Source organism: Gadus macrocephalus, chromosome 21, assembly GCF_031168955.1.
Source record: "Gadus macrocephalus chromosome 21, ASM3116895v1".
Taxonomy (NCBI): domain Eukaryota; kingdom Metazoa; phylum Chordata; class Actinopteri; order Gadiformes; family Gadidae; genus Gadus; species Gadus macrocephalus.
Window position 1 is genome coordinate 1,309,708 of NC_082402.1, and position 14,430 is coordinate 1,324,137.

At 48.0% G+C, this 14,430-nt stretch overlaps 2 protein-coding genes across 2 annotated transcripts; one reads left to right on the top strand and one right to left on the bottom strand.

Annotated features, from left to right (window-relative positions):
- Positions 1-806: 806 nt before the first annotated feature.
- LOC132449388 (cell cycle control protein 50A-like) lies at positions 807-8,586 on the bottom strand. The gene is made up of 7 exons (XM_060040997.1): positions 8,122-8,586; positions 7,558-7,677; positions 3,704-3,811; positions 3,493-3,580; positions 2,640-2,786; positions 1,960-2,166; positions 807-1,327 (listed from the first exon to the last, which is right to left on the bottom strand). The coding sequence occupies exons 1-7, from the start codon at positions 8,356-8,358 to the stop codon at positions 1,134-1,136; spliced, it is 1,101 nt and encodes a 366-aa protein (XP_059896980.1). The 5' UTR covers positions 8,359-8,586; the 3' UTR covers positions 807-1,133.
- A 3,100-nt stretch (positions 8,587-11,686) lies between these two features.
- On the top strand, positions 11,687-13,933 carry LOC132449382 (E3 ubiquitin-protein ligase TRIM39-like). The gene is made up of 2 exons (XM_060040983.1): positions 11,687-11,792; positions 11,901-13,933. Exon 2 carries the CDS (start codon positions 11,903-11,905, stop codon positions 13,535-13,537), a length of 1,635 nt encoding a protein of 544 aa, XP_059896966.1. The 5' UTR covers positions 11,687-11,792; positions 11,901-11,902; the 3' UTR covers positions 13,538-13,933.
- Positions 13,934-14,430: the final 497 nt, after the last annotated feature.

A 14,430-nucleotide genomic window follows, 5' to 3' on the forward strand; every position in this document is an offset into this window, starting at 1 on the left:
CCATAATAGTATCAATGTTATCGCAGATTCCACATCTAAATACAATAAATAAAATAGCATTCCCATAATAAATAAAATAGCATTCCCATAGTAAATGTTCTCTCTGAAATTACTCTGCTTATAAAATCTCAACTATATCCCCTCTCTCCCTCCCTCTCCCTCTCCCTCCCTCCCTCCCTCCCTCTCCCTCCCTCCCTCCATCCCACCATCTCCCTCCATCTCCCTCCCTCCCTCCCTCCATCTCCCTCTCTCTCCCTCCCTCCATCTCCCTCCCTCCCTCCATCCATCTCCCTCTCCCTCCCTCCCTCCCTCCATCTCCCTCTCTCTCTCTCCCTCCCTCCATCTCCCTCTCCGCCTCTCTCCCACGCGTTTGGCAGGTCGCTCGAATGCCGTCCCTGGAAAGTATGTAACAACAGTTTAAAAACGGGAAAATAAATTAATTCAAATAAAATCGACTCTAGCGATTCCACCTCCTCCACCTCCTCCTCCTCCTCCTCATCTGATTCACAGAAGCCTGCGAGCACACTAGCATAGCATAGCGAAACATAGCATAGCATAGCGGCGTTGGGGTGGAAGTGGGCTAGCGCTACATAGCATGCTAGGTAGGAGGTACCACCAGGATTAATGCTGATCCCGTGGTTTCTCCCGCGGTTTGCATTAGCATGCGTGGTGTGAGTGGACGTTTCAGCAGGGAAGTTAGCTGTTAGCTGTTAGCTGTTAGCCGTTAGCAGTTAGCCGTTAGCTGCATCTGTACAAAGCTATCGATGCCTGGACTCCCCAGTTCAGAGAGGCAAAGGGGAGAAGGCTTTTCGTAACATATTCATACAATTGAAAAAGCTTATTGCCTCATTTATTGGGTCTCGTCATTATCCTGTTGCTCTGACAGATTATGTGTCAATTAGGCGCCCCCCCCCTCCCCCAAAACTGTGTAACGAAGGAAGAGCGGCTCATTCGCTAAAGTGACCGCAAAGTGCATTTCCTCAGTCGGAACCTCCACCCTATGGTACCCCCACCGTATGGTACCTCCATCCCTCTCCCACCCTTCCCCCTCCCCCATCTCTCTCTCCCCCCCTGTAGTACCCCCTATCCTCCGGGGAGGTCTCCCGGGGGGGGGGGGGCCCCGTCTCCACCCCCTAGTTGGGGATGTCGGCGCTGTTGTTGCGGCTGCCGTACTTGTGGTGGATGACGAGCAGCACCACGCCCAGGAAGAAGCAGACGGCGCCCACCGTGATGTACGCCAGGCCCAGGAAGGGGTTCTTGCCGCCCATCCACGAGATGGTGCTCAGGATCATGCGCTTGCGGCCGTCGAAGCTCCGCACCGGGTAGTCTGTGGGGAGGGGGGGGGGTCGCGAGGGTCAAGGAGGAGGACTGCTTCAGAGGTGGCGGGGGGGGGGGGGGGGTTGGAGGGCTTACTTTGGCGAGTGCGGTCACCCGAACGTATGATGGTAAACGAACACAGCGATTTTCTAACCAGCGGCCGCTCAAAGCGCTTTACAACACTGCCAGACATCCACGCGTTCATGCACACCGACGGCGGAGTCGGCCCCGCAGTCAGCAGTCAGGGTGAGGCGTCACGCTCAGGGACGCCCCACCCTGACTGCCCCTGACCAGCCGGCTGTCGCAGGGCGACAGCCGGCTGGTCAGGAGCAGTCAGGGTGAGGCGTCTCGCTCAAGGACACCTCGACACTCAGCTAGGAGGAGCCGGGGATCGAACTTGTCAACCAGCTCTACCTCCTGAACCACTGCCGCCTTTGACGCAGCTGTTGAGCAAGGCACGCCACCGAGAGAGGCACCACCCTCCCTCCCCCCACTCCCTTCGTACGGGACTGTACGAAGGGAGTGGGGGGAGGGAGGGTGGTGCCTCTCTCAGCCGAGAAACACCGCTCTGCTACGTCCAGAAAAGGGGACGCAGCAGAGGGTGGGTCTAGGAAGGTCTGTCCCGCGGGGGGGTAAGGATACTGTAGACCACCTCCAGCGTGTAGTTCCCGCTGGGCAGCGTGGGCACCAGGTGGCTCTTCTTCTGCACGATGCGGTAGAGCTTCCGGAAGGTGGGCAGCGCCGCCGTCCGCATCCACACGATGAAGTCCTCGTTGACGAAGCCGTTGTTCTCCGGGTCCGAGTCCAGCTCGGACACCGGCCTGTGCCAGTTCACCGGCTTACTGGTGCCTGGGTCAAGGGTCAGGGCATGGGGTCAGAGGTCAGGTCAGGGGGTCAGAGGTCAGGTCAGGGGGTCAGAGGTCAGATCAGGGGAACATCTCTGTGACATCATGAAGAGCATCTTTTAGTTTGGTTTAAATTAATGTTTTGTTTCCTAGAACAGCGTGTTGTGTTACATGTTGTGTTACACGTTGTGCTTCATGCTGTGTTACACGTTGTGCTTCATGTTATGTTACATGTTGTGCTACACGCTGTGTTACGTGTTGTGTTATGTGCTGTGTTACGTGTTGTGCTTCATGTTATGTTACATGTTGTGCTACACGCTGTGTTACGTGTTGTGTTACGTGTTGTGTTACGTGTTGTGCTTCATGCTGTGTTACATGCTGTGTTACGTGTTGTGCTTCATGCTGTGTTACGTGTTGTGTTACGTGTTGTGTTACGTGTTGTGCTTCACGTTGTGCTACACGCCGTCCTGCGGTTACCCTGGAAGACGGAGGTGAGGTTGGGGCTGTCTCCCCCTGGGTTCCTGAACTTGACGTGCTTGTCGGTCCACCAGGCGATGCCCCTCTTGGTGAGGGGGATCTGGATCCTGGTGCCGTTGGGGTCCATGAAGAACAGCTCCAGCGTGTCTGGGGGCGCAAGAGGACCGGTGAGACCCGGGGCGGGGTGCGTGTGTGTGTGTGTGTGTAGGGGGGGGTGGGGGGGGATTGAGGTAGGTTGTGAGGCGCTGGCCAGGGGGGATCCTACGCGAACGTGCGAATGCTCGTTTGCGTGACCTACTACACAGCGGCCGCCATGGGGCGCCAGCGGCCCGAGTTACAGCCGCAGCCCACATAAGTGGACCGGCCCACATAAGTGGACCGGCCCACCGGGAAACCTCCCGATCGCCCCGATGGCCACTCCGCCTCCGAGTGAGACGGCAGACCTCCAGACTCCAGACCGGGTCACACTGCACCACACGGTGCACCAGTTACCGGCGTGCGTCCGAGTGCGGCTACAGGTTTGAGACTCGGTCACCTCGAGTCCTGCGGTGTTGCCAGGGTGACGTAGAGACACCGCTGGTGTCGCTATGGTGACGAAGGGCCCCACGGTGTAACTATAGGGACTATGGACCCACGGCGTTACTATGGTGACGCAGTGTTGCTAGGGTGACATAGAACCGCAGCGTTGCCGTGGTGGCGTTGCCACGGTTTCTACGGTGATGTCACCTTGGTGACGTAGGGACCCGCTGGGTTCCTACGCCGGTGTTACCACGGTGACCCGCTGTGTTTCTACAGCGACGTAGCCACGGTGACTCCACCCAGCAGGGTGACGGGGGCGCCCTCTGCCACTCACCGTTGAACATGCTGTTGGCGATGGCTCCACAGGGGGCGATGGGCTTGTTGTCACTGTGGGCGTACGGCTCGCACTCCTTACTGGGAGACTGGGAGGAGGAGAGGGGTTATACTGGGAGGACACACACGCCCTATATCACCTCAAGAGTCGATGTTAAACCTCTATAATCATCCCCTCGAGGGAGTCGATATTAAACCTCTGTGCTCAGCACCTTGAGGGAGTCGACGTTCCCGTTGAGCTGGCTGTCGTCTCTGGACTTGACGTAGCGCCGATGGTTCTGGTAGAAGTTGGACAGACCGTAGTACACGAAGACGTTGCTCTGGAGAACAGAGGAGGAGGAAGCTAGCTAAAACACTGAAACACTCAGGGTAACAGTATGAAGCTAGCTAAAACACTGAAACACTCAGGGTAACAGTATGAAGCTAGCTAAACACTGAAACACTCAGGGTAACAGTATGAAGCTAGCTAAACACTGAAACACTCAGGGTAACAGTATGAAGCTAGCTAAAACACTGAAACACTCAGGGTAACAGTATGAAGCTAGCTAAACACTGAAACACTCAGGGTAACAGTATGAAGCTAGCTAAAACACTGAAACACTCAGGGTAACAGTATGAAGCTAGCTAAACACTGAAACACTCAGGGTAACAGTATGAAGCTAGCTAAACACTGAAACACTCAGGGTAACAGTATGAAGCTAGCTAAACACTGAAACACTCAGGGTAACAGTATGAAGCTAGCTAAAACACTGAAACACTCAGGGTAACAGTATGAAGCTAGCTAAACACTGAAACACTCAGGGTAACAGTATGAAGCTAGCTAAACACTGAAACACTCAGGGTAACAGTATGAAGCTAGCTAAAACACTGAAACACTCAGGGTAACAGTATGAAGCTAGCTAAACACTGAAACACTCAGGGTAACAGTATGAAGCTAGCTAAAACACTGAAACACTCAGGGTAACAGTATGAAGCTAGCTAAACACTGAAACACTCAGGGTAACAGTATGAAGCTAGCTAAAACACTGAAACACTCAGGGTAACAGTATGAAGCTAGCTAAACACTGAAACACTCAGGGTAACAGTATGAAGCTAGCTAAACACTGAAACACTCAGGGTAACAGTATGAAGCTAGCTAAACACTGAAACACTCAGGGTAACAGTATGAAGCTAGCTAAACACTGAAACACTCAGAGTAACAGTATGAAGCTAGCTAAAACACTGAAACACTCAGGGTAACAGTATGAAGCTAGCTAAACACTGAAACACTCAGGGTAACAGTATGAAGCTAGTTAAACACTGAAACACTCAGGGTAACAGTATGAAGCTAGCTAAACACTGAAACACTCAGGGTAACAGTATGAAGCTAGCTAAACACTGAAACACTCAGGGTAACAGTATGAAGCTAGCTAAACACTGAAACACTCAGGGTAACAGTATGAAGCTAGCTAAACACTGAAACACTCAGGGTAACAGTATGAAGCTAGCTAAACACTGAAACACTCAGGGTAACAGTATGAAGCTAGCTAAACACTGAAACACTCAGGGTAACAGTATGAAGCTAGCTAAACACTGAAACACTCAGGGTAACAGTATGAAGCTAGCTAAACACTGAAACACTCAGAGTAACAGTATGAAGCTAGCTAAAACACTGAAACACTCAGGGTAACAGTATGAAGCTAGCTAAACACTGAAACACTCAGGGTAACAGTATGAAGCTAGCTAAACACTGAAACACTCAGGGTAACAGTATGAAGCTAGCTAAACACTGAAACACTCAGGGTAACAGTATGAAGCTAGCTAAACACTGAAACACTCAGGGTAACAGTATGAAGCTAGCTAAACACTGAAACACTCAGGGTAACAGTATGAAGCTAGCTAAACACTGAAACACTCAGGGTAACAGTATGAAGCTAGCTAAACACTGAAACACTCAGGGTAACAGTATGAAGCTAGCTAAACACTGAAACACTCAGGGTAACAGTATGAAGCTAGTTAAACACTGAAACACTCAGGGTAACAGTATGAAGCTAGCTAAACACTGAAACACTCAGGGTAACAGTATGAAGCTAGCTAAACACTGAAACACTCAGGGTAACAGTATGAAGCTAGCTAAACACTGAAACACTCAGAGTAATGCCGCTTTTCCACTGCATGGTACCAGCTCGACACGACTCGACACGACTCGACTCAGCTCGCATTTTTTGCGTTTCCACCGCGGTACCATGGTATCTGGTACCTGAAGTGGCTGCTTTTTCTAGTACCTACTCGCTCTAGGTTCCAAGCGAGCTGAGCCGATGCTAAAAGGTGACGTCTGCAGACGGCCGGCGACTGATTGGCCAGAGAGTGTGACGAAGTCACGAGAGCGACATGGCAACCATGCTGGTAACATCCATAGCAGCGCCGCAGCCAACATGTTCCACTTCTCCAACTTCTTCAACATGCCAGCTAATAATAGTAATGTGATCGATGTCCTCCATTGTTGTTATGTGGGTTCTGTCCATGTGTGGGTTGCGTATGTGTTGTTTGCGTCGCGTACACAAATACGTCACGGCCCTTTCGCGCAGCCGACCCCGCCCACGTCCAGGAGGTACTATTTGCGGTGGAAAAGCACCCGTGCTGCTACCGTGTCGAGTCGTGTCGTGTCGAGTCGTGTCGAGTCGAGCTACATGTGCGGTGGAAAAGCGGCATAACAGTATGAAGCTAGCTAAACACTGAAACACTCAGGGTAACAGTATGAAGCTAGCTAAACACTGAAACACTCAGGGTAACAGTATGAAGCTAGCTAAACACTGAAACACTCAGAGTAACAGTATGAAGCTAGCTAAACACTGAAACACTCAGAGTAACAGTATGAAGCTAGCTAAACACTGAAACACTCAGGGTAACAGTATGAAGCTAGCTAAACACTGAAACACTCAGGGTAACAGTATGAAGCTAGCTAAACACTGAAACACTCAGGGTAACAGTATGAAGCTAGCTAAACACTGAAACACTCAGGGTAACAGTATGAAGCTAGCTAAACACTGAAACACTCAGGGTAACAGTATGAAGCTAGCTAAACACTGAAACACTCAGGGTAACAGTATGAAGCTAGCTAAACACTGAAACACTCAGGGTAACAGTATGAAGCTAGCTAAACACTGAAACACTCAGGGTAACAGTATGAAGCTAGCTAAACACTGAAACACTCAGGGTAACAGTATGAAGCTAGCTAAACACTGAAACACTCAGGGTAACAGTATGAAGCTAGCTAAACACTGAAACACTCAGGGTAACAGTATGAAGCTAGCTAAACACTGAAACACTCAGGGTAACAGTATGAAGCTAGCTAAAACATGCGTGCGTGTGTGTGCTTAAAACAGGGTAACACAGAGGTGGTGTTCTACAGGGTGGTGTTCAGCTGGGTGGTGTTCTACAGGGTGGTGTTCTACAGGGTGGTGTTCAGCTGGGTGGTGTTCAGCTGGGTGGTGTTCTACAGGGTGGTGTTCTACAGGGTGGTGTTCTACAGGGTGGTGTTCAACAGGGTGGTGTTCAGCTGGGTGGTGTTCAGCTGGGTGGTGTTCAGCAGGGTGGTGTTCAGCAGGGTGGTGTTCAGCAGGGTGGTGTTCAGCAGGGTGGTGTTCTACAGGGTGGTGTTCAGCTGGGTGGTGTTCAGCAGGGTGGTGTTCTACAGGGTGGTGTTCAGCTGGGTGGTGTTCAGCAGGGTGGTGTTCAGCTGGGTGGTGTTCTACAGGGTGGTGTTCTACAGGGTGGTGTTCTACAGGGTGGTGTTCAGCTGGGTGGTGTTCAGCTGGGTGGTGTTCAGCAGGGTGGTGTTCAGCTGGGTGGTGTTCAGCTGGGTGGTGTTCAGCAGGGTGGTGTTCAGCAGGGTGGTGTTCAGCAGGGTGGTGTTCAGCTGGGTGGTGTTCAGCAGGGTGGTGTTCAGCAGGGTGGTGTTCAGCTGGGTGGTGTTCTACAGGGTGGGGTTCAGCTGGGTGGTGTTCAGCAGGGTGGTGTTCAGCTGGGTGGTGTTCTACAGGGTGGTGTTCGGCTGGGTGGTGTCCTCAGCACCACCAGGCCTCACCTCAAAGGGCTGCTCCAGGGTGAAGGGCAGGCTGCAGCTGCAGGGTCGGCTGCTGTTCCAGCTGAAGTTGACGGAGCAGTTGTAGCAGGGGCTGGAGGGGTCCGTCCCCGTGTAGTCGATCTGTCCGCCGTGCGTCACCGGGGGAGGGGGCGTGGGCCGTCAATCAAACCGATGCATCAGAACTCAGCGATAGCTTATCCATAGTGTTTATTATCGTTAATTCTATAATTCAATAAAAATACACCGACACCAATACCATTTCTCTGCAATGATGCACTTATAATGACTAGCAATGTGTTGCATGTGTATATAATATACGTACGGAATAATAATATGTTATACAGTAGGTGTATTATACATAGTGTATAGGGTTAGGTTTAGGGTAAGTTAGCTATACAGCATGTTTATTATATATGCTGTATAACAGTACGATTTACAGTGTGTTGTACAGCCGGTCTATCATGCTGTTTAACAGTGCATGATTGACAGTGTGTTAAACAGCATGATGTATATCATAAACACTGCATAACAGTACACGATTGACGGTGTGTTCGGTGTCCCGACCTCGAACTCCTTGATGTTGTTGGACGTGACGTAAAGGCCGATGCCGATGGGGATGAAGAGGAGGCCGATGACGAAGAAGGCGGGCAGCACGGTGCCGGCAGTGAGGATGGGCTGCCAGGCGGGCAGCCGCTGCTGCTTGAAGGCCGTGTTGTCCGGCTTCTTGCTCTTCAGGGTCCCGGGGCCGGACACGGTGATGTGCCCGTCCTCCTCCTTGGCGTTGTAGCTGGACGCCATCATGGTGTGTGCGGTTGGTGGCTCGATTCCAGCTGCGGTTCCGTTCTGCTGCAGTGACCCAAACGCGTGTTCAGAGAGCGGCTCTCATGTGTGTGTCGGTATGATCAGTATGAGTCCGAGTCAGAACATGACCAGGCGGAACCGCTAGCTGGATGGCTAGTAGCAGCAGGAGACCCGCTCCAGGAAGTTTACTAACAAGATGTTTGCGTTGGCGTGATGAGGTCACAGGCACGTACGTCGAGCGACAGAGCGTCACGCAGAACCACGTTTCTGACCGCCTTCAATACATCATATATTTATTATAATACATATATTAATATAATATCAATAATATTATATTATATTATTATTATTTGTATTATATTATATTATATGATGAATATAATATTATAGAATAATATTTGTATATATTTGTATAATATTTGTAGGTAAAGTTATCAAACAGAATGGGGTGACGTCACCCACACAAAACAGACAGTCATTATTTCAACCGTAAAGTCCGGCCAAACATTCCCTCACTTTGTTCCATCGTTTAAAGACGTGATGTGTGAAATGCTGGCACATAGTGGTGCAGAATAGTCCGCTTATTCAAAGAATTTTGACCTCTAAAAACTTGGCAGCACTACTGAATAAACACTGAATGATACGTTTTGTCAGAAGATGGAAGAGCACCGACGATAATACGCTTTAATTCAGTCAGCTGGCCCTTTAATGCAGGGGCGTTGCTAGACCTAGAGTTTTACTGGGGCACAGGCCCCCAACTGCCAATACTTATTTTATTTTATTTTATTACGTGGGCACAATATGAAATAGATGGATACAGAAGGGTATGTACGAGCTTCAAAATCATTGTCACTGTCATACTGTAGGCTATATTAAAGCACTGGTAAAGGTAAAGATTCAAAGATAGATTCATGAGTACCGTACAATGATATGTATTTAAACACATACACATCTCAAAGATTTACAAATAAGGTAACTGACAAATAAACAAAAAGTCTCTTTATGACCTTCACCTCTTTATCAGGAGAAGTCTACACATCTATATTTATTTAGAAGCTGTGTGGAAACAGCATAATTTTGCCAGAACGACATGGACTATAAAGGCCAGAAACAAGGTTTAAAATATAATTTCTGACTTAAGGTGAGGTGGCTCATTGTCACCAATCAACCTGGAAAATGTTATAGAACATCAAAGATCTTAAATTTAACTAAATAAGGCCATACACTGCTGCATAGAGCCTTTTTAAATTATTATTTTTTCACTATTAAGCTGTATCGCCACACCTTCATGGTGGCAAAGCGGTCAATAATTTGGCTTAGACTCACTTTGCATAGTTGCTCCCTTTCAATGGACAAAAGAGAAAGTTGGTGATGCCTTCCTTGCCCCATGGTTGACCTAAGCCAGGTGTGGAGCCTTCTCAACACACTGAAAGATTGCTCACAACTACAACTGTTAACAGGAATTGTGAGTGCAATCTGAATTATCTGTTTCAGTGTTGGGAACATTGTTGGATCCAGTATGTTAAAAACACCCTGTATATTCATAATTTCCTTTTTAGTGTTAAGGAAATTTTTGGCCACTAAAACTTCCTCAAATTTTGAAGATTATTCATTTTCCGTGTGTGTGTGTGTGCGTGCGCGTGCGTGCGTGTGCGTGTGTGTGTTATAAAACGACAGGCTACAGACGCTCAGTATTGAAAAACTGGTGCTATTTATGTGGGCAACATTCTCTAACAGCAATCAAGTTGTCATTGTTTGTGTCAAACAAGTTGTGCATTTGTTGTAACGTTAAATCAGGAGATGACTATACTCTGCGCTGTTTCCAGCTCCCGTGGTTTCCAACTAAACATTCAGAAGAGTCACGTGGACGAATCCGGAAATAACTGATTTTTTTCATTGGTTGTTGCGTTAAATCTTACCCAGATACAGTAGTGCTATTTTCTGATTGGCTTTTATGTGGCCCCTTTCGTTTTTTGATTGGCTGGTAAGTGGCAGGCTCGACTGAAGACTCCCGAGGCAGCAGGAGATGCACTTGATGAATCCTGCCGATTCCATAGCGAGAGCGGCGCTTCTGCAGATTAATTTAATGATGATCAATGGAATTTTACTGGGGCACTGGAGACTTTTACTGGGGCACGTGCCCCAGTAAAAAGGGCCTGACGACGCCTCTGCTTTAATGTTTCCCTTAATCCTCAAATATTTCATTGAGTCACGCAGACGATGGCCAGCTGAGCCGAGCGGCTCGGTATGAGAGTCTCGTTATGAGGTCATTAAGGGACTTTTTACGGGCTGTTTACCGCCTTGCTGCCCAGATGCCTCCGCTAGATTAAAGGCAGCCTCTGTTAACGCGAGACGTCTGTAGAGCGTCTGGCCCTCATGTCCGTCTCAGGCCTTCAGTCTGTGATGTGCTGGGCTTTCATCTCCTCACATCCCATAATAATAAGCGCAGCTCCCCTCCCAGGACCCGGTCCCGGTCCCGGTCTGGACCCCGACTCCTCCTCAGCTTTCACTGGTTACCTTTCAAGACGTATTCGGTCCAGCAGAAGAAGATTCAGAACATGGATGGGTATGCCTTCTCTGTTCTAACCCCATATGCTTCAGGTTACAGACTGCTGACACACAACATGATACAAAGATAATCATGCCCCATAATGTTATAGGCCAACATATCATGAAGTAGCCTGCATTTATGACTTTTTATACTGCATTGTTATTTTATTTGATGGTGACGCCATTGGTACGTTTTGTTATTGTTTCTGTGTCCGGGGGAGGGAGTCTGATTGGCTGAGCTGGTGTCCTCGTGGTCATGTGAGTGACAAGGGTGATTGACAGCTGACTGATGAGCGACGCGACACCTGATCAATCATTTGCGGGAAGAAAGAACCTGAATCCGGGGTTTAAACCTCGTCAACTGTTAGAACTTTGGACGAGACAATTAGTTATTCAATAACTCCTTCTTCTTTCATGTGATTGTGCGCGTGCACATCGGGGAGAGTTCCTACAGAAGCGTAGCGCCAATAAACAGCTTTTTGCTCTCTGTCTGTGTTTGTTGATAATTGCATCGGGGTTGGATAGAATGTATTCGGGGATGCCCCGGAAACCCGGGTCACTTAACTCCAGATAGAAGAGAAAGAAGAGAACACACATCAACGCATTTGAAGAGGCCAACGCAGCGCATGAATGCATTGCAGCCAAGTGTCGTGGGCGCGGAGCCAAGGGTTAGGGGAGGAGCCAGGGGTTAGGGGAGGAGCCAGGGGTGAGGGGAGGAGCCAGGGGTGAGGGGAGGAGCCAGGGGTGAGGGGAGGAGGGGAGAGTACGTCATGTTGACGAAACGAAACTGAAGGTTCAGAATCAACCGAAGCAACCGACCAGCTCGTTCAGGAGAAGAATAAAACGCATTTTGAAACACGCTGTCGGACAGAAACAGCATCAAGGTCAGTAAAAAAGAACAACTTTGAGGGAAGTTTAAACCTGTCTTCCCGTAATGGAATGACAAGAATAAAGGTATTGCTCAATACATAAACCTTGTCATCTGTGTCTAGGAATGGCCTCTGCTAACACCTCCTGGCCTGAAGAGAACTTTTCATGTTCCATCTGTCTGGATGTGTTCAGCATCCCAGTTTCCACACCATGTGGACACAACTTTTGCAGAGCCTGTATTACAAAGTTCTGGGATGAACAAGTCAAGTACAAATGTCCCGTTTGCAACGAGCTTTTCAACACAAGACCTGATTTACGGGTCAATATCTTAATTTCAGAAATGGTTGATCGGTTTGGAACGTCCCTACGAGTAAAAGAGCAGCCTTGTGTTGAACCAGCAGAAGTTCCCTGTGACGTCTGTACTGGGACCCAGCTGAAGGCCGTGAAGTCCTGCCTAGTGTGTCTTATCTCTTACTGCCAAACCCACCTGGAGCCACACCATAGAGTCGCAGGCCTGAAGAAACATCGGCTGGTCGAGCCTATGGACCGTCTGGACGACAGGATGTGTAAGAAACACGACCGACTTCTGGAGCTCTTCTGCCAGACTGAACAGGTGTGTGTGTGTCAGTTCTGCACAGAGACGGACCACAAGTCACATCCTGTTATACCTCTAAAGGAGGAATATGAAGTGAAGACGGCCCAGTTGGGGAAGATAGAGGCTGAAGTTAAGCAGTTGATCCAGGAGAGACAAAAAAATATTCGGGAGATTAAAGACGCAGTTAAACGCAGCAAAGCAGACGCAGACAGAGAGATAGCTGATGGTGTGCAGGTCCTCACTGCTCTGATGCGCTGCATTGAAAAGTGCCAGGATGATCTCAACCAAATGGTGAAAGAGAAACTGAAATCCACAGAGAAACAAGCTGAAGACCTCATCAAAGAGCTGGAGCAGGAAATTGAAGATCTGACCAATAGAAGCTCAGAGGTGAAGCGGCTCTCACACACTAAAGACCACCTCCACTTCCTCCAGGCCTTCAGATCCCTGAAGGATCCTCCACCCACCAGGGACTGGACCACGGTGGAGGTCCGTCCTCCGTCATACGTAGGGACCTTGAGGAGATCCCTGGATCAGCTGGAGGAGACACTGAACATGGAGATGAAGAAGCTGCGTGATGCTGAACTGAAGAGGGTCTTGCAGTATGAAGTAGATGTGACTCTGGATCCTAATACAGCTCATCCCAGGCTCATCCTGTCTGAGGATGGGAAACAAGTACATGATGGAGGTGTAGAGAAGAGATTCCCAGACAACCCTAAGAGATTTAAAGTGTGGGGAGGTGTTCTCACGAGGCAGAGCTTCTCCTCAGGGAGATTTTACTTTGAGGTCCAGGTTAAAGACAAGTCTTATTGGTGTTTAGGAGTGGCCAGAGAGTCCATCGACAGAAAAGGTTGGTGGACCCCTGGGACGGGTTACTGGACTCTTCACTACAACAAGTATGTGTTGGTATTTAGTGATAACCCTTCTGTCTGTCTCCCTCTGAGAGCTGGGCTCCAGAAGGTGGGGGTGTTTGTTGATTATGATGAGGGTCTGCTCTCCTTCTATGATGTGGAAGCCAGGGTTCATCTCTACTCTGCTACTGGCTGCACCTTCAGTGAGCCTCTCTATCCACTCCTCGACCCAGGTCCCCGTGTTTATGAAGGTAACAACTCTGCCCCCCTCATCATCTCACCTGTCAATCAAACAGATTGGACCTTTTTTTGGTAATAAAATAATCAAACGACCAAAACAACTAATGTTGTTTCCTGAATTAGAATCTCTACTATGGGAGGTCTGAGAGAACTGTATTCATATCTTACTTTTCACTGTCATCTAAGGAGTAATTCATTAAGCCACTAACAATGTACTATAAAAAATATAACCCATTATAACCTATAAGACTACACTATAAAGTTTAATGTCTTTTATCTGAACGTTTTTTTATATTTTTAATTAATAAAAAAATAAATGTATTAGATAAGGTGGAACATTGATTTTGATAACCTTATCATAAGTTTATTTAACCAAATGGTAATATTCGTTTAATTTTTTAATCATGTTTTCCAACACAATACAATGTTTGTAAACTTTTGAGATTTGAATAAAAATGTACTAAAAGTAGAATGGGGACATCTTCTGTGGAATAGTTTCATTCTCAGTACAATATATATTCAGTGGAATAGGTACATTCTCAGTACAATATGTCTTCAGTGGAATAGGTGCATTCTCAGTACAATATATATTCAGTGGAATAGCTACATTCTCAGTACAATATGTATTCAGTAGAAAAGGTACATTCTCAGTACAATATATATTCAGTGGAATAGGTACATTATCAGTACAAAATGTATTCAGTAGAATAGATACATTATCAGAACAATATGTGTTAATTGGAATAGGTACATTCTCAGTATGTATTCAGTGGAATAGGTACAAACTCAGTATAATATGTATTCAGTGGAATAGGTACATTCTCAGTATGTATTCAGTGGAATAGGTACAAACTCAGTATAATATGTATTCAGTGGAATAGGTACATTCTCAGTATGTATTCAGTGGAATAGGTACATTCTCAGTACAATATATATTCAGTGGAATAGGTACATTCTCAGTACAATATG

Excerpts from the sequence above, each read along its gene's own strand:
- LOC132449388 (XM_060040997.1), bottom strand. The coding sequence starts at position 8,358 with ATGATGGCGTCCAGCTACAACGCCAAGGAGGAGGACGGGCACATCACC. Across the intron at positions 7,678-8,121 it reads ACAACATCAAGGAGTTCGAG|ATCGACTACACGGGGACGGA; the intron begins GTCGGGACACCG and ends CACGGCGGACAG. Across the intron at positions 3,812-7,557 it reads CCCTGGAGCAGCCCTTTGAG|AGCAACGTCTTCGTGTACTA; the intron begins GTGAGGCCTGGT and ends TCTGTTCTCCAG.
- LOC132449382 (XM_060040983.1), top strand. The coding sequence starts at position 11,903 with ATGGCCTCTGCTAACACCTCCTGGCCTGAAGAGAACTTTTCATGTTCC.